Below are 24935 nucleotides of genomic sequence, written 5' to 3' on the forward strand. Positions count from 1 at the left end.
CTGCTTTGAGGACCTGAGACCCCAGCCCCGCCAAGGCCCTTCTCTAGGGCAGCTCACCTTCAGGAGACAGCTTCGTGTGACCCCACCCCACCCCCCACAAGGGGTGGAGACTTACCTTTTTGATTTTTCGATATTCTTGCAAGATCTGCCCCCGAGTAGTCTGGAGGAAAAACAAAAGAGAAAGCGAACAATGCCTTTGCCTGCAGAGGCCCCCACTGAGTGATCCCTTCTCCCCGATAACCTGTGACCTGCAGAGTCACCGCCAGCCTTGAGACAATAGCCTCAAGAGAAGCTGACCAAAGTAAAGAGAGGCAGGCTGGGGGGGGGGGGGGTGAGCAAGGGGAGGTGGGGGAGGATGCCAGGCCAGGGGAGTGAGGGGCAGGGGCCGGCCTCAGCAACAAACACAATGGCCAGCACAGTAGGAGGGAGAGGGCGAAGAGCACGCTGGGCGGCCTCCTTCCCTCACACCCAGCTGGCCCGTCCACTGTTCAAGGTCAAGCACAGAACCCCCCCTCCCCACACCTGGGGATACAGGGGGATATTGGGGAATGCTCATGCGGGGGCTGCAGGAGGGAGAAGAGTAAGACCATGGGATTCCTCTGTCCCAGACCCTCAGAACCCTCATTGCTTCTCTGATTATGGGCTGTTTCTTCTGGAAACCGAAGTGGCCCCCCCAAGAGGAGACAGACCCCAACACCCCAATTAATCAGACTTGCTCTGAAAGGTGGTATGAGGGGAGGCTGGTGACCAAGGGTGGAGCTCCCCCCACCCCCAGCAGTGAGCTCCCAACATGGGCCGGCTTGGGGAGTGCCTTTGATCAGAGGGTGAGGGGGCCACAGGGACTCTTCAGCCCCATCCCTGTGGCTCTGACAGCATGGATGGGCTGTGAGCTGCAGGGAGGACCCCAGGCACTCTTGCAGAGGGACCCATGTGACCCAACTCTACAGGGCCTGGCTGTTTCAGTGGCTCTGAACACGACTCCTGCCCCAATGGGTCATCTCCCACCTGTGGAGTCAGTCTCCAGTGTCCCCACTGTACAGAAGGCCGAGCTGGGCCCGAGAGCCTGTGGACTCCCATGGCAGAGCCCCAGGGACGCCCACACCAGCAGCCAGGGACAACGGCCTGCCAGGCCCTGCCAGGAAGAAACACTGGTAGACCTCCTCACCTGGGAGGGGCAGCGGCCAGACTCTGGGGCCACGGGTGGGGCTGGAAGCCTTGGGTTTGGCTGCACCCACGAGAAAGGGCCCATCTCACGCAGGTCGGGTGCAGAGCATGGGAGGAGAGCACACCGCGGTGGGACGGGGAACACTCGCGCCGTGGTGCGGGGGGGAGGGGGGCAGCTATGGGCGGGGCTCTACCTCATACTCCTCAGAGCCCTGCGACAGCTGCCGGAGCTGGGCGTCCAGCTGCGTGAAACGCCGTGTGATCTGCTCGATGCGAGCGTGCAGGTCCCGGTACTCGCTATACTCCGCGTTAAAGTCGTTTTTGTAGCTCTGGCGCTGCTCCGAGGAGGAAATGGTGGCGTATTTTCTGAGGAGATGTAAAGAGGGTCTGGCAGGGCTCAGGGCACTGCAGGGAAGAGGCTGGAGTCCCCACGGCTGCCTGGCAGGCCCCACCCAGGCCTCAAGGTCGCAGGTGACTTCCTGGCTCCAGCAGGAAGGTTGTGTGGCTGAGAATCCCCCCCCACTCCATCCATGCAGTGCAGGGGAGAGTGCGGGGCGGGGAGAGAGCGGGGGCCAGCGAGGGAAGTACTCACAGCAAGTAGTCGGGTGTCTCTGAGGTCGACGTGGGGACGCTTGAACTGCTGCAGGTCCCGTTCAAACCTACAAAGAAAGAGCAAAAGGTCTGTTGTCTGAAGGAACGGAGGGATAGCAGAAGGGGAGTCAGGATGGGCAGAGGGAGTGAGGGCCGGGCAGGGACCACCTCGGGGGCCTCAAGGGAGGACGTGCAGAGAGCCCACGGGGTGCCGCGTGCATGTGTTCAGCAAGCAGCTGCAAGGCCAAGTTCATCACAGGGCCAGTGCCTGGGCAACCTGGCCAGAGCCTGACCACCCAGAGACCCTGCTGCCTCTGCGGACTGCACGTAGAAGGTCATTACTCTGGGAACCAGCAACCCCCCTGCCCACCTCTGGCCTGGCGGGACAGAGACAGAGGGCCACCTGGGGAAGCCCTGGCTCCTGCCCGCACCCCAGGCCACCCACTAAGTGGAACCGAAGGACACGGGACTGTCCACGGCACTTGGTGGGCAGTTGACCAAAACTACAATCTAGCCTATTTCCCAGCACAGAAGAGATTTTGTCACCATGCAGCGTGTCCTCAGTATGCACCGTGTGTCCCTCGGACAGGAAAGCACCTGGGACTCCCTGTGCCACAGGACTCCCACCAACGGACGGAGCACACGTCTCCCACCTCTCGGGGCTGCAGGCCAATGACCACACATGTGACGGCTTACTCCATGCCGCCACCACACATGCTTTGTATGAGATGCCTTCCAGAGTGTTCTGCCATTTGTGGGCCCAGTCAACATGGCCTCATTTAGCCCTTCTGAGATCTTTACCAGGTGAGGGAACAAATAGGGAAACCAAGGCTCAGGGACAGATTCTCCTGGCACCTAAGACACCCTTGAGCTCTGGCCTGAGGCAAACCTCAGAGGCCCTGCTCCTACTGCAGCCCTCGCTGTGCTTGGGCCATCGTTCAGCCCCGGCTGAGCTGGTTCCCACCACGGGGCCTGGGCCTAAAGCGAACCCTCCCCACTGCTGCTCTCATCTGCCCCTTCCACTAGCTTCTCCTGTTCCTCCCCCGGGTCTGGGCCCCATGGTGAGAAGGCTCCCCCGCCCCCTGCACACCAGCCTGTCCAGGAAGGCACGCGGAGGCAAGAGGAGGGGTCCACGGACGAGCAAGAGTGGGGAGCAGGCACGAGGATGGCCAGAGGGCACAGGGGGACAGGTACCCTGAGGGGCATGAGTTGGGGCTGTGAGTGCAAGGGGGCGCCAGCGTAGGGCCGGCTAAGGAGAGCATCTGCCGGCCAGGCGGGGGGCTGCTGCTGTCTGGGGCAGAGGTGATCGCGGGGGGCGGGGCCGGCCCGTGCCACACAGAGGAGTGGGTTAATCGACGCCGTCCCTCCCACAGGAGTCACGAAAGCAAGGAAGCTTCCTCACGTGCTGACCTGGAACTTTCTCCAGCGCGTCTGAGGGAGGGGCACGGTGCACAAAGAACAATGCCATTGTTAGAGGGAGGTGGGCGGCTCCTGCTGGAGCGGCTGCCTGCACAGGCAGAGCACCCTGTCCCCGAAGGAGCCCGGGAGCGGGCCGGGAGGCCTCCGTGCTCAGCCATTACTGTTACATTTGAGGCGCCGGCCAGACGCAGATTAAGATGGATAAAGCAGTATTTAGTGCCTTAGTTGTCCTTATCTCTTCCCTTGGGCCACCTACTCCCTGGTTTGCCTGAGTCCAAATCTCACTTTCCCCACTTAACCTGGGGACAAGCTACCCAGGCCAACGTGCCCTGGGCAGGATTTGAAGCTGTGTGAGCGCCATGTGTCCTCCTTCCCTGGGCCTTGCTTTCACCATTTGGGATGGGACGTGCTGCGTGGCTGGGCCTGCTCAGGGTTTGTCTCTCCGGGCAGGTTCTCCAGGGAACCTTGCCTCACCCAGCAGCTGCCAACACCTGCCCTCCGACCAGAGGAGGGGCTGGCAAAGGCCTTTCTGGAGTGCAGTTGAACAACTCATTAAAAAGCCTTAAGGCGAAAGCAGCTCTACCCTTGCCCCAGGAATGCCTCCTGCTTGGATCCTTCCTCGGAAATAAGCTGAAAGCAGCAGCGAGTTACACAGACGGGTCGGCGTCTTGGCTGCCACCATGCTGATGAGGTCAGCAGCCACACAGGGTGCCCAGCTTGGGCTCCCCGGGCTATGAACTCCAGGTGGCCCAGGCCCTGGGGGTGAAGACCCCTACTCCCACCCCAAGTCTGACCTGTCCACACACCGCCCCAGTATCTCTGGGCCTAACAAAGTTTCTCTGGCTCAGCAGCACACAGCCCCACCAGCCTCACACCCCTCTCATCCTGCTGCTATGATCCCAGATCTCTGAACGTCTGGCTTTCTCCCCTGCTCTGTGACCTCCTTCTGACTCCTACTGCCTGCTGTTCTATGGACAGCTTCCCAAACCCAGTCTCCATGGGCTGGAATGTTCACTAGTCAGCAGGCTTACCAGAGGCCTGTGGCAGTCCAGGCACTGCCCCTCTCCAGCCAGGCCCTGTACCCTCCTGCCTTCCTTGAACTCCAGCCCCACCCTGCTCCCTTTCAGTGTCTGCGACCTCCCTACAACAGAGCTGAGCCTGGAACTAATTCCTCTCCAGGTGCACTGTCCCCTCCCATGGGCCCCAGCTCAGAGGTTCTGTGCTCCCAGCACTGGCCTGGCACACAGCAGGACCGCAGAAGGCTCCAGGGCCGAGACCACTGAAGCATTCACAACCTTGTGTAAGAACACAAGGTGCAGGGGCACCTGGGTGGCTCGGATCGTTAAGCCTCTGCCTTCAGCACAGGTCATGATCTCCAGTTCCTGGGATCGAGCCCTACATGGGGCTCCCAGCTCAACAGGGAGTCTGCTTCTCCCTCTCTCTCTGCCTCTCCCCCTGCTCGTGCTGTCTCTCATAAATAAATAAAACATCTTAAACAACAACACACAGGGTGCAGGGATGCCTGGGTGGCTCAGTTGGCTAAGTGTCTGCCTTTGGCTCAGGTCACGATCCCCAGGTCCTGGGATCAAGCCCTGCATCAGGCTCCCTGCTCAGCAGGGGAGTCTGCTTCTCCCCCTTCCCCTGCTCTCTCTTCTCTCACTCATTCTCTCTCTTTCAAACAAATAAAATCTTAAAAAAAAAAAAGAACACAGGGTGCAAAGAAGCTGAATGTGTAGGGCGTGCCAGTGTGGGGGCTCATGGGGTGGTAGAGCCCCTCTGAGCAATGGTGGGAGTGGGCTGGAGCGTCGCCCATCCCAGGCCTGCTTCCTGGTACGTACCCGGGGCGTCTGGTGGGGCTCCTAGGGGGCTGGGCATGTGGTCTGGCAATCGGGCCCGGTGTCTGTCCTCAGCGGCTCTCTCCTTGTCTTTGTGCTTCTTGGACTTCTTCTTGGATTTGCTGCGCGATGAGCCACCGTGGGGCCTGCTGGGCTGGGCACAGTCCGTCAGCAGGGGCAAGCTGAGGCACGTAGTCGGGGCCGGGGTGGCCACTTCCCCGTGCTCGCAGTCCCGGCCACCGTGGCCCAGGTCATTGCTGACGTCAGCCAGAGGGTCATGGGCCCTTGGGGGTTCCAACCTTGGCGGCTCCAACCGCGGGGGCTCCAACCGCGGGGGCTCCAATCGCGGGGGCAGGTGGGTGTCTGTGCCAGCTAGTGGGCCCGGAGTGGGCAGCAAGGCCTCACGGCCATGGGGTGCACTCAGCTTCCCATTGATGGGAGGCTGAGCTCTCTGGGTAAAATGTGATATCCTGGTTTTCTTGCTGACCAGGGAGTCGATGAAATCAGGAGGCTGTGATCGTTTCTGCAATGGGAGGGAAACAATTTTAAAAGGGAGACTGTGTCTGGAGCCACTGGTGTCTCCTGAGAAGTGGCTGGAGAACAACAGGCCTTGAGCTCATGAGGCCCTAGGAAATCCAGTGTCTGCCTGCAAGGCCCACTCTGGCCACAAGGGGGAACCCAGAAAAGAGCCAGGCCCTTGCTAACTTAGGCTCAGCCCACCCTGAGGACAGAGCCAAGGAAGGGCAGCATCCGCCGAACTGCCCAGCTGAGCACTCAAGAAGGGCCACCTCCAGGGACTGGTCTGCAACATTGCAGCGTTCAGTATCGTCCCTAGGTGATGGGGATGGTGACAGAACCAAGTCTGAAGGACACATGGCAGCCCCACCAGCTGGGACTCCCCCCACCCCCCACCAGACCCAGGACTACTTGGATCCCCAAGGGACTCCCTGTGACATGGTGCAGGCCACACCCCCACTTCACAAGGGAGAAGGCTGAGGCATGTGAGGCAAGGCCAGACCACAGATTGCCCAGACCCTAGGAAATGGCTAGAGAGTAAGATGGTAGGTGGCAGGCCCACCACCGGGGGGCAACAGAGTAAGGAGGCTGTCAGCCCTCTACTTTGGCCCAGAGCCAGGGCAGGCACAGACCTGACCTCTTCACAAGGAGGATTCAGGGCCTTGGACATGGGCTGGGAGCCTCCAGGGCAAAGGAGAGAAGGGGGGTAAATAAGGGACATGGGACGAGGGACTCACGAGCCAGAGCGTGCAGCTGGGGACACCTGACTGCCCGTCCTGACTACTGACTAGATCAGCAGTGGCCACCACTCACGGGGCTCTGTGCCTGCAGCCGGCACACTCGATTTTACGGAAACTTCACACAGCCTGGAGGGCAAGGGCACCTACCGTGCCTGCTGCACACAGGGCACGGGGCTTGGGGCAATCCGGGAGGCTGCCCTCCCTTAGCCACGGCACCCACCAGTATTCGAGGGAGCTGCACCAGGGACCCAGGAGTCTGGGGACAGCCAGGCAGTTGCTCACTCACTGAAGAAAACACCCAGCTCTGAGCCAAGGGCCCCATGGGCTGCCCAAACACTGAGGTCAGGCCTGGCCCACTGGCCCTTATCCTGCCGCTCCTCCCTCGCCACTGCCATGGCCTCTGCGCGTTGTCACATCCTCGCCCACCGCTCCTACCTGAGGGGGTGAGGCTGAGCTTCCGTGTTCTCTGGGAGGACTGGAGGCAGCAGAGTCTCCAGGGAGGCCAACTGCGCTCTGTGGCTGGCAGAGCTTCCTACGAAGGAGAGCCAGGGTAGAGGTAAGGCTGCACAACGTGCGGGGCGCGCCCAGGCCCCCCTGCCTTCCCACAGACACCACACTGTCCCACCTGCACCCAGAGATCTGCACTGGGCCCCACTGTCCCGATGAACCAGAACAGGGTCAAGTACACTGGGTACCTCAGGGCGTGGCACACAGCTGCCCAAACACAGCCCACCCCAGGTTCATCCACAGCCCGAGGACTGTCCCCTTGGTGTCCTGTGTGCCCAGAGAAGGGTCAGTGGACCAGCCACTCATGTAGACACCCAGAGACCCAAGTAAAACTGACGGAGTATACAAGCTTTGTGCTGTGTCCCTGTGGGAGCCGGGTACACTGGGGCACGGGCCCCTCCTTTTAAAAACAATCATTCTGGGGCGCCTGGGTGGCTCAGTTGGTTAAGCAACTGCCTTCGGCTCAGGTCATGATCCCAGGGTCCTGGGATCGAGCCCCGCATCAGGCACCTTGCTCGGCGGGGAACCTGCTTCTCCCTCTCGCTGCTACTCTGCCTGCTTGTGCTCTCTCTCTCTGTGTCAAATAAATAAATAAAAATTCTTTTAAAAAAATTCTTCATCCTAATAATGCTTACTGCAGAAACTTTATTTTATTTTATTTTTTTTAAAGATTTTATTTATTTATTCGACAGAGATAGAGACAGCCAGCAAGAGAGGGAACACAAGCAGGGGGAGTGGGAGAGGAAGAAGCAGGCTCATAGCGGAGGAGCCTGATGTGGGGCTCGATCCCATAACGCCGCGATCACGCCCTGAGCCGAAGGTGGACGCTTAACCGCTGCGCCACCCAGGCGCCCCACTGCAGAAACTTTAGAAAATGCTGAAGGGGACTGAGATGCCCTCGCGTGACAGGAAGGCCTCCCGGATTCAAGACCCACCTTCTTGGGAGCCAACATGACAATACCTCCTCAAGGATGACAGGGGCAGCCACCGGCCTAAGTACCTGAGCATGATGATGCAGCCGGGGATGAGGGAGGAGACAGCCCGACACTCAAAGGGCAAATGGAGGCCCCACTAGTGACCCTGGCTTGAGGCCCCTCTCTGATCCCCTCTCATATTCCCAGAGATGCGAGTCTCATGGGAGCCCTGCAGCCAGCCCGGTGTCCTGTGCGGTGCCCTGCCGGGGTCTGGGGCTATGGGGACCGCGTCTGCACTCACTGCTCTTAATCAGTGATGAGCCAAGCAGACCTCCTTGACTGACAACCACATGATAGACCGCTGCTGCTGTTCCCTCCGTGGTCGCCCCAGATGTAAGGAGAGCCCCAGGAAAAGTGCCTGCAACGTGCAAGCACTCACCAGGGCAACACGGTCCAACGCGGCCAAGACAGGTACCTCGAGTCTGCTGTCCAGCCACACAGAAGCAACCACAGGCATTTACATCTGCTCTCTTTCCAGCCCCCACTAAAAAGGTATGACGGAGTAAGGGAAAAGAGAGCAGCACGATCTAACGCTGAAAGCAGAAGCGGTGACTATCCTATAGAAACCAAGAAAATGGGGCCCCAGGCTGTAAAACCCCACGGGTCTGGGCTCAGAGTCTCAGAGACCTCAGAGACCTCAGAGAAGGGGCTCCTGCAGGGCTGTCCCTGCTCTGCTCTGGGGCTCTGGGGCTGTGGGGAAGGAGCTCACAGTGTGTCCAGGAGTGAAGGAGCCCAGCCTTCTCTAGGAAGCCAGGAGGCTGCTCAAGCCACCCCTGGACAACAGGATAGACAGACGTGTGGCCTCAGGAGACGAGGGAACAGCGGGGCCCGTGGGGGTTCAGAGAAATCTCAGCAGCTCTCCTGAGGAAACGGAACCACTCAGGAAAGCCTGGAAGGGCTGCACCGAGGCTTCCAGGTAACAAACGTCAGAGTTCAAAAGAGAGAGACAAGAGAATGCATTTGAAAGGGTAGAGAGACTCTATAAGCAGATGAAAACTTCAAATCCACAAGAGAAACACCAGCCTACTATCCACAGAAAGACAAAGGACTTGAATAGATGTTTCTCCAAAGAAGATACACAAATGGCTAATAAGCACATGAAAAAGTTCTCAACATGATTAGTCGTCAGGAAAACACAAATCAAAACCACAATGAGATATCACCTCACACCCACCAAGAGAGCTAGAATAACACAAAACAGAACAAGAACATAACAAGTATTGGTGAGAAAGTGGGGAAAGCAGAAAAACCTTTCTGTGTGTTGCTGGTGGGAATATAAAATGGTGGAGCTATAGTGGAAAAAAGTCTGGCAGTTTTTCAAAAACCTCAACTCCACCCCTCCCCCTGTACTGGAGAGAAGTGAGAATCTACGTCCGGACAAACCCTTGTACACGAGTGTTCTCAGGAGCACTGTCCACAATCGCCAAAAGGCCGAAACGACGCAAGGGTCCAGCAGCAGATGAGTGACGGACGGACGTGGTGGCCGTCCGCACACGGCAGCGCGCCAAGCCGCAGGCGGGAACGCCGCTCTGACGCGCTACAGCCGAAGTGAGCCTTCAGAACCGTATGCTGAGTGCGAGAATCCAGACACAAAAGGCCACATGCTGTAAGATCCCACTGATATGAAACGTCCAGAACAGGCAAATCCACAGAGACGGAAGGATTAGTGGTTGCCAGGGGCTGCGGGGCGCCTGGGGATGGGAGTATCTGCTAACGTGGGGTTCCGTTTTGGGTACACGTTCTGGAACTAGCAGAGACAGCAGTTGTACAACACTGCGAATGTAATTAACACCACAGAATTGTGAGAAAGAACAACAAGGTTGGAGGCATCACAAGCCCAGATTTCGAGATACACTAGAAAACTATAATAGTCAACACAGTACGGTACTGACACAAAAATAGACACACAGATCAATGGAACAGAATAGAGAGCCCAGAAATAAAGTCGCGCTTATATGGTCAATTAATCCATGACAAAGGAGGCAAGAATATACAACGAGGAAAAGGCAGTTTCTTCAATAAATGGTGCTGGGGAAAGTGGACAGCTACTCGCAAACGAATGAAACTGGACCACGTGATTACACCATACACACAAAAAAAACCTCAAAATAGATTAAAGACCTAAATGTGAGACCTGAGACGATAAAATTCCTAAAAGAAAACACAGTCATCTCTTGTCCATCAACCTTAGCAACATATTCATGGATCCGTCTCCTGAGGCAAGGGAAACAAGGCACAAATAAACAATCGGGACTACACCAAAATAAATGTTCCTCAACTAAGGACAACATGCAGAACAGGAGAGGATGTTTGTTTTTTGGTTTTTGTTTTTTTTTCCTGGGGAGAGAATATTTGTAAATTATATATCCACTAGGGGATTAATACCAAAAATATACAAAGCACTTACACAACTCAACACCAGAAAGCACAAATAATCTGATTTTTAAAAGGGCAGAGGACCTGAATAGACGTTTTCCCACAGACACACAGACGGCCGGCAGACATAGGAGAAGACGCTCAACATCACCCATCATCAGGGAAATGCAGACCAAAACCGTGAGCTAGCACCTCACACAGGTCAGAATCTCTAGTATCAAAAAGACAAGACTTAACCGACTGGGTGGCTCAGTTGGTTAAGCATCTGTTTTCAGCTCAGGTCATGATCCCAGGGTCCTGGGACTGAGCCCCGTGTCGGGCTCCCTAGTCAATAGAGAGCCTGCTTCTCCCTCTCCCACTGCTGTTTCCCCTGTTTGTGCTCATTCTCTCACTCTTTCAAATAAATAAATAAAATCTTAAAAAAAAAAACAAACAAAAACCACAACAACTAAGTGCCGGCAAGGATGGGGAGAAAAGGAACCCTCATGCCTTGCTGGTGGGAATGTAAACCGGTTGCAGTCGCGGTGGAAAACAGGATGGATGTTCCTCAAAAAGTTAAAAACAGAAATATATGATCCAGGGGCGCCTGGGTGGCACAGCGGTTAAGCGTCTGCCTTCGGCTCAGGGCGTGATCCCGGCAATCTGGGATCGAGCCCCACATCGGGCTCTTCTGCTATGAGCCTGCTTCTTCCTCTCCCACTCCCCCTGCTTGTGTTCCCTCTCTCGCTGGCTGTCTCTATCTCTGTCAAATAAATAAAATCTTTAAAAAAAAAAAAAAAAAAAAAAAGAAATATATGATCCAGTAATTCCACTACTGGGTACTTACACAAAGAAAACAAACAAACAAACAAAAAACAGTTTCAGAAACACACAAGCACTCCTATGTTTATAGCACATAATCTACAGCAGCCAAGATAGGGAAGCAGCCCAAGCGTCCACTGAGGGGTGGATGGATAGAAAGATGCGGTATATAAAAACAAAGGAATATTACGCAATCATAAAAAAGAATGAGATCTTGCCATTTGCAACAATGTGGATGGACCTAGTGGGCATAATGCTAAGCGCAACAAGTCCGACAAATACCACATTATTTTGCTTACGTGTGGAATCTAAAAAATAAAATGAACAAAGAAACAAACAGAAACAGACTCGAGTTCAGAGGACAAACTGGTGGCTGCCAGAGGGGAGAGGCATGGGGGGATGGGAGGAATAGCTGAAGGGAAGGAAGAGGCACAAACTTCCAGTTACAAGGTAAGGAAGTCACGGGGGCAGGCACGTGGAGTGCAGCACGGGGACTGTGGGCGCTAACGCACTGACAGTGGGCTCTGGTCACAGACAGCGACTACGCTATACCTCTCACTTCTCGTGGTAAGCACCGTCCAAGCACTGTGCCACACGCTGGGAACTGATGTAACACTGTAGTCAACTAGACTTCAACAATAACAATTTTAAAAATAAAAATTACATCATTCCCATGGCATAAGAATGTGATACTACAAAAGACCAGAAGCTAGCGGGAATTAGAAACAACGGCGAAGAGATGTGCTAGGAGGAGTTGAAGGGAGAAGCTGAAGAGGCAAGCAGTGACAATGGGAAAGGCAAGAAGGTGACAATTTACCGAGCATAGCCCCCCAGGCTGTGCCTCCCACCCCCCACCCTATGTAATGCGAGGACACCCAAGGGGCACAGGAAGCCTTTTCGGGAGCACAGGCAGGGTTGGAAGAAGGATGGGGTGAGTTTTCTGGCTGTGAGGGCAGAGGCGCTCGCCCCCCAGTGCCTGCCAGGTCACCCTGTGACCACAGACATGCACGAGGCTGGGTGGGGACCCAGCAACCCCTGGGGGCCAGGCCTTCAACATGGAGGCAAAAGTCCTTGGGATCTGAAGGTCCAGACCCGGCCAACTGTCAATCCAATTTGAGCACGCTATGGTAAAGGGACCTCCCAAAGCCCTTTCCTCAGGAGCTGCATGCCTTGGACACCAGGGCAGAGCCAGACCCAGGAACAGGAGAGCTCGCAGGAGAGTGAGCGAGAGGGGAGCGGCTCCTGCAGGAATCCACAGGACCTCTGATCTGCTGAGCGTGACAAAAGGCCATGGGACCACTGGGGGAAGCTTGGGGTTGGAGTGAAGGACAAGGAGGACGCAGAGCAGAGAAAGCAACAGTGCAGCTAAGCAGGTTAGCAAGTCCACGGAAAGCACGTGTGATGGTGACCGTGGCTCGGCGCATGGTGCAGACACCTGCCCCCGGGGAAGCAAGGCCAGGACAAGTGCAGATGGCAGTGGGGTTGAAGGGAGTGCCTGCAGGGCTGGGCACAGTTGCCGAGGCCTCATCGTGCACTGGAACACCTGGGACAGGACGGGCCCCAGCAGCTACACGCACGGGGAATAGAAACACAGAGGAAGAATCAAAATGATGCTGGAAGGGGCGCCTGGGTGGCTCAGTTGGTTAAGCGTCTGCTTTTGGCTTAGGTCATGACCCCAGGGTCCTGGGACCAAGTCCCGCATTGAGCTCCTTGCTCAGCAGGGAGCCTGCTTCTGCCTCTGCTTGTACTCTCTCTGACAAATAAATAAATAAATAAAATCTTTAAAAAAAAAGATGCCGGAGTGGGTATCCATATAGAGCAGAGCCTGAGGGGTCCAGCCGACCCTGGAAGCATCAGCATGCGTAACTCAGGTATGAATTTTGAACAAGCTGTAGGAAAAGGAGGTGACCCAGCTTCTGGGGTGATATTGGTCCCCACCAGCAGAAATACCCCCAGGCCCTATTTTTCCTTCTTGCTGCAAGGCTTCAAGAACCGCTGTAAATGGGGTTTTCTTCAGGGAGGGAACCACCTAAACTGAAGAAAAAAAGACTGCGCAGATGGGTGGCTGGGGTGACCTTCAGTATGGCTGCGGGCATTGAGGATGCTGACCCTGACCTTTGCAAACCAGCCGGTTCAAGCTTCCCAGGACAGTAGGCGCTGCTGGCAACAAGCGGTCTGGGCACGGCTGGTCCCTAAGCTGGCCCGTGCAGACAGAGAGAGGAACACCAGGGGTGCCCAGGAGAAAGCGAAGTGCCTTGGGTTCACACAAGTCCTAACCGCTCATTCAGCGGAGCAGGGAGGAGTACGAGCCCTGAATTACACAAAGCTCCAGAGCCGAGATTCCTACTGACCCCACCTACACACACACACATACAATAAGGCTACTTGCTCTTGGCCATGCCCCTTCTGGAGAGCTCAGTGTGGCCAAGGCCCTTGGGGTCCGAGAACAGCAGCTACCTATCTCTGAACGGAGGGAGGGCAAGAACAGCCATGCAGTGTCCCTCGTCACCTCAAAGCAGTTGGGTGGGTAAATTTGACCATTTCAACACCAGACTCTTTGTCCAAAAATGTCTGATGAATGAAAACACCTGTAGGAGGTGACAGTACCGACCCTAGACGTGTTTAGCCAGGGCAACAGGAGACGCCAGAGAGGGGACAGGGGGCGCGAGCGGTCTTCTGCTGAGAACAGCTCCTCAGCCTCCGCAAGACCTTCGGACAGTCAGAGCGGTGACCCCGGGCTGGCTGGGAAGCAGGTGCTGGCTTGGGGAGGAGTGCCCTGCGGGGTTGAGGAGAAACTCCCGGCTCACCTAGAGTAGCCCCAAGTCTACATGCAATTACTGCTTTAAACAGCTGAACTTCAAAAAACCCAAAAAACACAACCTCATAAATAACTCAAGTCCCTGAGAAACCATTTAAAGACTAATTAGTGTATCAACCTGCTCTGAACGGCGCTTCACAGCCCGTGCTCCCAAGTCAGGCATCAGTTGAAAAGGAAATCATTAATTGCTCGCCTGAGCCAGGCAGGGGCCTACTTAACCACTCCTCCCCTGAGCCACCAAGGCCACTCCTGACCTCGGGTCCCAATTAATCTGAGAGGGAATGTGTTTAATTAATGCTGCTCAATCACGCCTGTTGGGAGTTTTGTTTTGCTTTGTTTCTCTCTGCTTCAAGTTCTTGAGAGGTTCTTTTTAAGAAGGAGGCAGCCTGTAGCTGAAGCCCGTGGTGATGCGCAGGTTTTGGAAGGAGCTTGATGGGAAAGCAAGCGTGGAACAAGCTGGGTGGACTGAATCCTTCTGTCTGGGCCTTCTGGTGTTCGGGTGCATAACCCGCACCCTCCACTCCACTCCACAGGGGCTGGCCTTTCCCCCAACAGGAAGCCACAGTGGGCTACCTCAGCACTTGGCATCCCAGGTAGTGGGAAAGGCTGCCAGAGTCTCCACAGATCCTTCCATCCTGCTCAAGGGCCCTATGGCCTTCGGGACCACACAAGACCATCCAGGCATCCTCAGGATGCCATCTGTCCCAGAACCAGGGTGCGGGGACACACCCAGGCGTGGGAGGCAGCATTACCGGACAAGCATCCGCTTCAGTAGCTGCTGGTCCCCTTCCGAGTATCCAGGCCAGTCCTTCTGCACGTCCTTATACACACAGTCCTTCAACGTGCACGTGCCATCCTTGGCATTTACGTTGGCCACCTGTAAGACAGAGACAGGATCACCTTGCTGGAAGCCCAGGAAAGGCAGAAGTTACTGGAACTATTTGATGGAGGGTGGGAGACAGAGACATACAAGGGGAAAGAGGACAGCACCCCCCCCCCAATCCCCTGCACACTGGGGCAGCGAGCCTTGGGATGCAAAAGGATCAGAACATCAGGTCCTGATGCACATGTCTTATAGCTGCTAGAAGACAGGTTGGCTCCAAAGCCGGGGGGACTGCCGACTACACTCCCAGGACCCCATCACCAGCCTCCCCTGTTATGGGCTGATTGTTTTTGTCTTACCAAAATTCATGGTAAATCTCAACACCCAAAATGATGGTAGGGCCTTTGGGAGGTGATTAGGTCATCTGGGTGGAGCCCTCAAGAATATGAACAGTGTCCCTATAAAAAAGACTCCAGAAGGCCCCCTCCCCACCCCTGCCAAGAGATGACACAGTGAGAAGACAGTCTGTGAACCGGGAAGGAGGCCCTCACCAAACCCCCAATCTTCTGGCACCTTGATCTTCGACTTCCCAGCCTCCAGAACCGTGAGAAGTAAACTTTGTCTGCTGTTTGTAAGCCACCCAGTTTATATTACTCGGGTACAGCTGAACAGACTGACACCCCCCTCTTGGATAGGCACTCTTGTGCCAGAGATGACAGCAGATAGGGGAGCCGGGGCCTCCAGGGACCAGGCTACACCCACCTTCCCCGCAACCAGCTAGCCCTGCTCGGGCTGATTAACAATGGCTGAGCTTGTCTCCAAGACCGCAAAGATGGACTCAGGACATTGACCTTAAGGATGCTTGGAGAAGTGCAGGCCCCGCTCCAAAGTGGGTGCTCCCGTGACCATCTCGCTAGGCCTCTAGCGCATGGCCATGGGGAGCTGACGCGCCAGCTGCTGTTTTTCACTATCACAGGCTGTTAAGAGGACTCTAGGTCACAAGGGTTTCCACAGGGAGCATTTTTTAATGGCTGAGTAATATTCCACCAAGCAACTGCCTTGTGATTTACTCAGAGATTTCGCCTTTGTTGGATGCTGCCGCCACTTGCAGTTTCCCCGTAGCATAAACAGACACCATTGCGGGCAGGTTTTTCCACGCTTCCTTCTGCCAGCTTTCCAGAAGTGGGATTAGTGGGTCAGAGGCTCTGAACATTTTTATGGCTCTTGATGCGTTTTGCTAAAATGCTCTCCAGAAGAGCCACCCACCCATCAACACTCCCACCCACAGAGGATGAGCCTGTGGTTTCTGTGGGCCCATCCAGCACCCAAGACAGATGCTTTCAATCTTTGCCTCGGATGTTTTCACAGAAGGCAGAGGGAAGGTGCCTTTGAAGAGTGTGGTGTCATCTGTGCTGCTCATCGGAATCCCTGATCACTTAGGGGAAGCTGGAAATGACCAGCCCCGGCAAGGCCCAGCCCATAGTTTCCCCCGAGACCTTCCCCTCCCTCAAGCTGCTGGGGTGCCGCTACTGCCCACAGCCGCCGGGGAGGACACGCTGGGTAGTAAATACAGAAGCGCAGAGCAGACGGGGCCATTCAGAAGAAATGGGAGTAGACACGGGGAGAGCGTTCTGCCCACAGACACCAGATCGGCTGCCCCCCAGGAAGCTGAACCCAAATCAACCAGAGAAGCCAGAGCCCAGCATGGTGCCTCACTGATCCCAGGAAAGGGCTGGGAGCAACAACAGCATCTGAGAGGTTAAAAAAGCGGGCACCCCTGGGGTGCCTGGGTGGCACAGCGGTTAAGCATCTGCCTTCGGCTCAGGGCGTGATCCCGGCGTTATGGGATCGAGCCCCACATCAGGCTCCTCCGCTATGAGCCTGCTTCTTCCTCTCCCACTCCCCCTGCTTGCGTTCCCTCTCTCGCTGGCTGTCTCTATCTCTGTCGAATAAATAAATAAAATCTTAAAAAAAAAAAAGTGGGCACCCCTGGCAGAACGACATCAGTACCAACAGACAGATCCCCATCTCTTTGGAAAACCGAGCCTGGCACTCTGGCCACATTGGAAGATTGCTCAGAGGGTAAATCTCAGGTCTAACCGTGTGCTTGGAAGGCCAAGTTTCACATTCTGCGTTTGAGGGGCTCATGTGCTGATTTTTTTATTTTGGGCACAAACAGGACAAGAGAGGAAGGTGGGAGCAAGGGCATTTCCAAGAACGCTACACTAGGGGCTGATGGCGGCCTGACCGGACAGCAGTGTGGGCTGCAGGCACGACCAGGGGCAGGCCTGTGTCTTCAGTCCTGGCTCACGTCTAAAGACCCAGCATTTTGCCAGCCCTGCCTCATTCTCTCCAAGTTCTAGCCCAGGGCGAGGGCCTCCCTTGTGCTTCCCTTGAGTTTCCAGGGATAAGGCTGACACCTGTGACTTTCCAAGGAAACAAGCCCCCTAGGAACATCATTCCTGGTTCTGGAGCTTTCTGGATGCTTTGGCAAGTCCCTCTGCCAAAGAAAACTTCAAAGCCACGAAGCTACCTATTTTCTAATAGGCCTTGGGCCAACTCATATGCTCAGAGGGAGGAACTGTGCAGTTTGGTCCTCACCTGCATGAGCTCTGAGTAGGGGACAGTGGCTCAAGAGGCCAAATCCAGGGGCATCTGGGTAGCTCAGTTGGTCAGGCGTCCGGCTCTTGATCTCAGGGTCGTGAGATCAAGCCCCATGTCAGGCTCAATTCTAAGCCTGCTTAGAATTCTCTCTCTCCCTCTGCTCCCCTCCCCCTGCTTGTGTGCACACTCTTAAAAAAAGACCAAAAAAAAAAAAAAAAGAGGCCACATCCACAGAGAGTTTCCTGGCAAGGCCCCTGGGGCCAGGGTCCGGGTGACAGGGGGCAGCGAACCTCGCGGCTCATCCTCAGATACGACTACTGATTATCGCAGCATGTGAGTTTGCACTGTCTGTGCGCCCAGAGCGTCCAAGGCAGGAGGCAAGAGGGGCAAGTGAGCTGTTGGACAGAACCCCTAGAGATTCGACCATGCCTCCTCTGCAGGATGGGACCCTCACCGCGGGGCTCCGAGGTACCTGCATGGCCCAGCTGATGTGGCGATGCCGGAGCAAGCTGCCCCCCTTCGCAGGGGTCCTCACGATCCCTCCATGGGCTCTGGGAGACAGGAAGGGCCCAGGGAAAGCAGCCAGGCCTACAGCTCTTGCTCCAAAGCCCGAGCTGTTCCGTAACAGCAGGCTCCATCTGTTGCCATCACGCGCCCTCCAGCTCAGCCTTCCACCCCTCAAGAGGTGATGCAGTCAAGCTGCGGCCACACACGGCAGCCCGAGGGTCCACAAAGGAAGCCCCTGGCCCAGAGCCACGGCTGGTGAGTGGCAGGGAAGCCCACCTGACTGAGGAGCCTGAGCTCTTGTTAATTTATTCTGTGGTTCCCCGGGCTTCTTTTGATTCTAAAATCCTCAGGCAACTGAAGTCTAGGACCCTCTGTGCTGCGCCTGCCGCCTGTGCATTAGTAGATGGTGAGGAGGGTGCGGACCTCACTCTGAGCCAACCTCAGGGCCACTGGACAGCAAGCATCACGGCCAGGGACACGTCCGTGCCAGCCCTAAGCACGTCCTAACCCAGGAGGCCGAGGCTCTGAGGCAGCTGAGAATCCTGGAAGAGACCCGGGAAGAGCCCTTCCCAGCTGTCCTGTGTCCAGACTCTGTGCAGAGGCCACTTGAGGCTGACCGGACCCTCAACCTGGCCCCGGGCAAGCACGAACCTGCTGGAGGAGGCCATCCAGCGCATCCTTGTCCGCCTGGGCCAGGCCGTCCTTCTGTAGCCGCAGCAACAGCTCGGCCTTCCGGTAGGGCCTCAGCGCCAGGAGGTGCAGCACCCGGTCCCGGAAAGGCCTCTGAGACACCCCACTGCCCCCGCTAATGCCACCGACACTGCTCTTCTTGATGGCACTCGCCAGGTTGATGGGGGTCGCCCGCTTCCGGGAGGGCACAGCATCCGTGGCCCCCGGGGCTGGTTTCCGAAACTGAACCTTCTTGCCTGCAACAAGAGCCAAGGCATTAGGGATGTGAACAGGTGAGGGGGTGTGGGCCTCTGTGTCCCTCTGCCAAGTTCTGAGCGAGTGTGTGGATGCCCACTGATGGCCGCCAGCCCAAGGGGAAGGCAGTTCAAGCCCTGCCCAGCCTGGCCAGGTCGATGGGGACCCGGGACAGCTGAGTGCACCACCTGCTGACCACATACAGCTTATCGGGCGCTTGCAGGGCCCCCAGGGTCAGAAGCAGGAGCCGCAGGAAATGGACTTCATCACGGGCAGCCCGACCACTACAGGGAGAGGGGGCTGACGGTAAAAACAGTGGGGTTCTGGAATGGCCAGAGGCAGGTGCCCCCAGAACCTACACATCACAGCACCGTGCTGTCCTTACAGGATCTCCCATTCTCTCTCAAGAAAAAGGAGGAGTGAACAAAGGTATCAGGCTGCTGGGGCAGATTCTCTGGAGACCCCGGGGTATGAGCAGCTCCCCAGCTGCAGCCCGACCAAGCGCTTCTTGGGCGGACATGGCTGTGCTCAGAGTCCCAGGGGCAGCAGCCTGATTCCCCACCCTTCTAGAGCAAACAGACTCCAGCTCTACTCTGGAGGGAGGGGCCTCCACTCAGAAACTGTTAACTCCATCCTGGACAGCAGCACTGCCACGGAGAGAACACGCTCAGCCAAGCGAGGGCAGCGCATGCCTCGGGACCTTGGGCCAGAAAGCTCTCCGTGAGGATTTTTTTGTTGTTGTTGTTGTTCTCATCCCTTAAATCTCATTTGTCAAATTAATACAGGAAGAAGTGCTGTCAGAATCCTCAGGGCCAGGGAGAGGCCTGACACAGTGGGACATGGACGTCTGTCCTCAGAGGCCAGGGGACAAGTGCCTCCGGCAGAACCGAAACCACAGCAAAACTCTTGCTGCACCCAAAGTGGCAGAAGAAGCCACATTTCTGACCAAGTTTTAGGCCGAAAGACCAGAAATTTACTGAGCTGTATACGCATGTCCACATTTGCACCTCGAGGTGAGAGCAGGCAGAGGAAGCATTTTTGGATTCTGGCTGCTGCTCTCGGGCGGCTCTGTCCCCAGCAGCGGCTCACAGCCCAGAGCACAGGCTCCCTCGGCACACACGGCCACGTCCACCCGGACACAGTGTTGGCAAGCTAGTGAAACCCCTTGCTCCTCTGGGAGGCTTTGAAATCCTCCTACCTTTTCTTAAAAAAGAAAAAACCTCAAAAGCCATCAAGGTCCTGGTTTGCTGTAAGACATTTTACGCCTCCCTCAGGACTAACACCCTTCCTCCTGGCCTTGAATCCTGATGACTCTTGAATTTGTCTGGGCCTAGGTGCTGGGAAGACTAAAGCAGGAACGGAGCTTCCTACAAGTAAACACTTTTCATGTTGGTGTCTCAACTTCAGCAAAACTGTTTCTAAGCAGACGCTGTGCCGCCAGAGCCTTCTCATCCAGCAGGGAGTCAACACATTTCCTTCCCAGGTGCGACCCGACGGCCCCTCACTGGCCCCAATCCAGCAGCAGGCTGCCTGCCACAGGGTACATCTCGCCATCTGCACCTTGCCACTCGCCGTGTCAGTCTTGGGGAAGAGCCGGCCAGGCAGGTGAGGGCAGGGTTGGCCTCTGGAGGAGGACAGACCGCAGCCCTGCTGTCGGGGAGTGTGTCTATCTCTCTGATGGGTAGAGATCCCCAAGGCCAGAGCCCGGGAGAGGGGCCCGTGGATTTGGACTTCCTAGAGTTCTCAGGGCTCTTATTCAAACTGGGCGATCAACAGATGCCACAGCCCCAGCTGACTCAGCCAGTGTACCAGGACCTTCCTTTCTGACCCGACAATGATCTGGTTCACCCTGCTCGGGCCACCCCGGTCAACCCATCACTTCAGCTCCTGGCCGGGACAGGCCCCGAGTCTCTCCTGCTCCCCACCCCCACAGCTGCCCAGCAGGCATGAGCCCCCCGAGAGGTGGAGTCCCAGGCCTCATCCTCACCCAGGTAGCGGCCTCCAGCCTTGATGACGATGGCACCACGGCTCCGTGTCTCCTCCTCGGCCTGTGCCATGCTCTGCCGTGCTTTCTGGTAGGAGTCGTCGGTGGCACACACCGTGATTTTGTCCTGGATGCTGCCCAGGCAGTCCAAGTGAACATCCCCATGGCTGCAAGATAAGGGGCCAGGAGCCAAGGTGAACTCCTGGGATGACAAGGAGGGACGGTCTAGGAGCCTGTGCCCCCCCCCACTACCCCCAGCTGGGAAATGGGGTCAGCGCTAACTTGAGCAGCCTGGTTTCCACACGGCACATCTTGATCTGGAAGAAACAAGGCAACCCAGGCCCCTGCGCAGAGGCAGCAGGCCAGGACCTGCCCCCGTGCCCCAGACACACTGAAAGTAGCAGCAGCAGCAAGGCTCATGTAAAGGAAGGAAGGGGGCACTGGGGCGGCCTGGCTGGCTCAGCCCACAGAACGTGCAGCTCTCAAACTCATGGTCGTGAGTTCAAGGCTCGTGCTGGGTGTAGACATTACTTAAATAAATAAACCTAAAACAAAGAAGAAGAAGAGAAAGAAGAAGGGGGCACTGGGCCCAGGCAGGACCTCACCTGGAGACATATTGCTGGATGCAGTCGAAGCTGCCCTGGGGGCTGTCACGGCCAATGTTGGAGAGGTAGAAGGAGAACGTCCGTGCCTCTGTGGGGCAGTCAGGCTGGGGGATAGAGATGTGCTGTGTGGAGAATGGGAGACATCACTGAGAGAGAGGTTCACAACACGGGGGCATGGGGGAGGGACAGACCATAGGGTGGCCCCTCCACTGGACCCCAGACCATCTCCACAACTTGACACAATGAGAATGTGCTAGCACTTTCTAAGCAGCAATGGCATCTCGGTCTGAGGAGCACAGAGCGCTTAACATACACCTAGAGACAGGGACCCCACCCCGATCTGGGCCATGATCCAGGTTCCTGCCCAGCAAATGGGGCAGATCTGGCCTGGGACATGCGTGAAGATGAAATGAGACAAGATGGGCATCAGGAGCCATCAGGGCACACTGGGCAGCCAAGATGTTCCGACCCTTGCTCCCCTGTGGGATACAGACTCCACTCATTGCCCTGTAGCTCAGAACAAGGCAGGCGCAGGCCCTGAGGGGCTCATGGATGGGCAGCACTCAGCCCCAACAAACCATGACACGGCTACATGTGACACAGGATGAATGTCTTGGTTAATGTAACCCTGACTTTAGGCAGTGCCTCTGCAGAAGGAATGGACAGCCTGGCTGGCAGACAGACAGACAGCCATGGTCCCAGCCAAGGTGCAGGGCTCAGTGCAGGTAAGACAGCCTCATGCCCAGAGGCCACTGCCGGATTCCAGACCAACCTTCCCTAGGTAGAGGTCCCAGGAGCTATGGAGGAAGCTGGTAGGAAGACCCCATGCTCTGGTTGCTGGCCCATATTGGGGGTGCAGGGTGGGCCTCTAGAACCCTCTGTCACCAGTGGTAACCCCTCATAAAGTAATCCCTGGGTTTTGAGTGCAGGAGCTCATCACAGCTGGGAGACACACAAGGGGGGCACAAGTGGTAAGTGGAGGTTAAGGGGATGCACAAGCCACATTCCAGTCTCATCCCCAGGCTGCCAAACCACCTCAGTACGCCCAAGCCCTGTTTCCTCTCCAATGAGATGAGCACACCAACACCCCTCATCAGCACCGGATGGAACATGGCCTAGCTGAAGTCCACCCCTGCCCCGCTGTCACGGATAAATAAGGGCAGTTCAGCCTGAGGACTGAAGGACTGAGGACACAGTGGCTCAGGTCACAAGGAAGGACGCTGCTCTTGACCTGGATTCATGGCCTCCCTGTGCCACCCCTCAGGGTAGTGCATGGACCCATAGGGAACCTGCATGTGCACCTGGCCTAGAGTTGGCCCCCAGACACTGAGTGAGCTGCCGAGCATACGGTCAGTCCCTGCCCCAAGGAGGGGCCCGGATGTGCACAGTGGAGCCAACCTGGCTCCGAGTGGCTCCCAGGCATGGCAGTTGAGCCCTGTCCTGCCTGCACACAACATCTCCTTTCCAACACCTCTGGCCACCCTGTGCTGTCCGCTCATCCCTTCTTGGATGTGACTTTTGTTCTCCATCATAGAAGTAGCTGGAAACACGCCGCCCAGATGCCAAGGCTCAGGCTGCTGAGGGCCGCTGCAGGAGATGCAGCCAAAGACACACACGGACACGGCAGCCCAGAATGCAGCAGGAAGCTCACGTGCCAGGAAGTCAGCAAGTAGAAAGCAGCTTCCAGTGGAGCCTGACACCTGCTGCTGTAGGGGGCGCTCTTTCTCCACCCCCTCCTTGACCCTCTCCCTCATCCCATCCTGCCTCAGGTGGAGCTGTGCCCCCTCCCCTCCCCCAGGCGGCATGTTCCACCTCAGTCTGCTCAGAGGACAGTGGCTGCCTCGAGGACAATGGTCCTCACTGGGCTGTCACCCCTGAGAGGAGGGAAGGAGGTCAGGTCTGAGTCCCAAAGTGACTGTGCTTCTCTCTGGGTGGGGGCTACGGGGGACTCTTCACTGTGACCCTTTTACCCCATCTAAACCTTTTCCACACAGGCGCATATGCCCACTTTCAAAATTCATTCTGGAAGTGGGGGGGTCCCAGTGCAGAGCCCAGAAGTAAGGGTCTGTGTAGCCACTGGAGCCCCAGGATGGTGAGGAACCCAGGGCTTGAACCTGATGCACAGGAGAACATACATGCCACTCGTGACAGGGAAGGACGCACACAGAGGTCTCCGGTATCCTCGGGACAAAGCAGGGAGCACCCGAGTGGGGGAGGGAGGGAAGCAGAAGGGAGGTTTGCCGGGAGCCTGGTGTGTCCCGTTCCCTCGGTCCCAGCTCCTCCCCAGCACTACCACGGCCTGTGGAATCCTCTGGTCAAGAGGCTGCTTCGCCGCTCCCTAATGACCCTGGTTGTTGGTTAGCAGTCACTGGGAACCAGGCAGGGAAATCAGCCAGCTGGGCACGAACAGCCCAGGAACGCGTGGCTTTCTCTGGGTCAGCGAAGAGTCTGACACATGTTCCAGGACGTGGCCCGAAACTCAGCCCTGCTCAGCCAGAGCATATGCCTTCTGGACCAAGTCTCAGCTGCCCCACGGGGGCCACCATGTGGCCCTGAGCTGGCCTGAGCACGCAGGTTTGGGTGCGTCTGAGGTCAGCCCTGACTGTGGGGTAGGTCACTCTAACCTAACCGAGCATCTGTGTGCACCGACCTGGAGCAGCGAACAGGTGTGTCCTTCCTGGGCGGTCCCGAGCACCTCTGAGCCTGTGAGGGGCACAGATTCCTGCCAGTGCCCTTCCCTTTGAAATCTGTCAGGAGCGGGGCCTGCCTCTCCCCCCCCCCCCCGCCCCGCAGGGCCCCGTGTTCACTGTAGGTGGGGGCTGGGAAGACACAGCAATTCCTGGGGGTAAAAACTGGTGAGCGAAAGCACTTGCTATTCCATTCAGCTAAGAACGAGGTCAACAGGCACGTCCGGGAAGCCAAACACCAACTGACCAGGGTCTGCTCTCTGGCCAGAGTTTTCAGGCGACACTTGTTTTCTTAGTTACTCTCACTTCCCGAGGAAGCTTCAGAATAAAACATATTCTGGGTAAACAGAACTACCATTGCCGAACTTGACTTCCAAGCGCAGAGCATCCTCTTCCGCCCAGGGGCACTCCCTCAACCCCAACCCCAGCGTGCACTGTAAGCGCCTGCCTGCATTCCAAGAGCTGCTCTCAGGCTCTCACTCGCCCAGGAAGCTCAGGAGAGGGAGCGCACAGCCCCCGCACTCTGTTCAACCCTGGCACACAGCTGGCTCCCAACTTCGAAACCCCCCATCATTAGAAAGTTTTTAGACCATTTCCAAATTGTCCCTGTTACAAACAATGCAGCAACAAGCAGCGGGGGGCTCAACCTTGTGCGCGCCCTTAACTGCTGCCACAGAGACGGCTCCTAGACACACACAGAACTGGTCAGACGCCTCTGACCAGAGCGGACAAACCGCATTCTGGAAAGTGCAGTTCAGGCTTCTGCCACAGCACAGGGAAACTCCGAGACCCTTAACTGCCCTGGATACCAACCCTACTTCTCTTTTTTCATCAGCTGAAGAGTTTCAGGGCGGGGCTGGCCAGGTGGGGGTTTCTCTTCCCCTCTGGAGGCTGACTTTTCAGGTTAATGACTTAGAAGTGACCCCCGGACAGCAGAGGGGCCCAGGTCAGCCAGCTCAGTGTCCGAGAGAAGGCAGAGAATGCAAACACAAACATGTACATGGCAAACGAAACAAAGATGAACATCTGCTCTGGCACCTCACACCCTAGAGGCCCAGCA

The 24935-nt window shown here is 56.6% G+C and overlaps 1 protein-coding gene across 1 annotated transcript in view; it reads right to left on the minus strand.

Annotated features, from left to right (window-relative positions):
* The window catches only part of ELL (elongation factor for RNA polymerase II), a 75279-nt gene that overhangs the window by 2936 nt on the left and 47408 nt on the right, over positions 1 to 24935 (minus strand). Inside the window, exons 3-11 of the mRNA XM_026500540.4 lie at positions 21189 to 21310; positions 20587 to 20750; positions 18327 to 18601; positions 14494 to 14618; positions 6701 to 6797; positions 5013 to 5532; positions 1757 to 1823; positions 1359 to 1530; positions 116 to 160 (exon numbers count right to left, since the gene is read on the minus strand). Coding sequence (XP_026356325.3) covers positions 116 to 160; positions 1359 to 1530; positions 1757 to 1823; positions 5013 to 5532; positions 6701 to 6797; positions 14494 to 14618; positions 18327 to 18601; positions 20587 to 20750; positions 21189 to 21310 — 1587 coding nt within the window. The remainder of the gene's footprint in view (positions 1 to 115; positions 161 to 1358; positions 1531 to 1756; positions 1824 to 5012; positions 5533 to 6700; positions 6798 to 14493; positions 14619 to 18326; positions 18602 to 20586; positions 20751 to 21188; positions 21311 to 24935) is intronic.

The sequence above is a fragment of the Ursus arctos genome, unplaced genomic scaffold, assembly GCF_023065955.2.
Source record: "Ursus arctos isolate Adak ecotype North America unplaced genomic scaffold, UrsArc2.0 scaffold_14, whole genome shotgun sequence".
Taxonomy (NCBI): Eukaryota; Metazoa; Chordata; class Mammalia; order Carnivora; family Ursidae; genus Ursus; species Ursus arctos.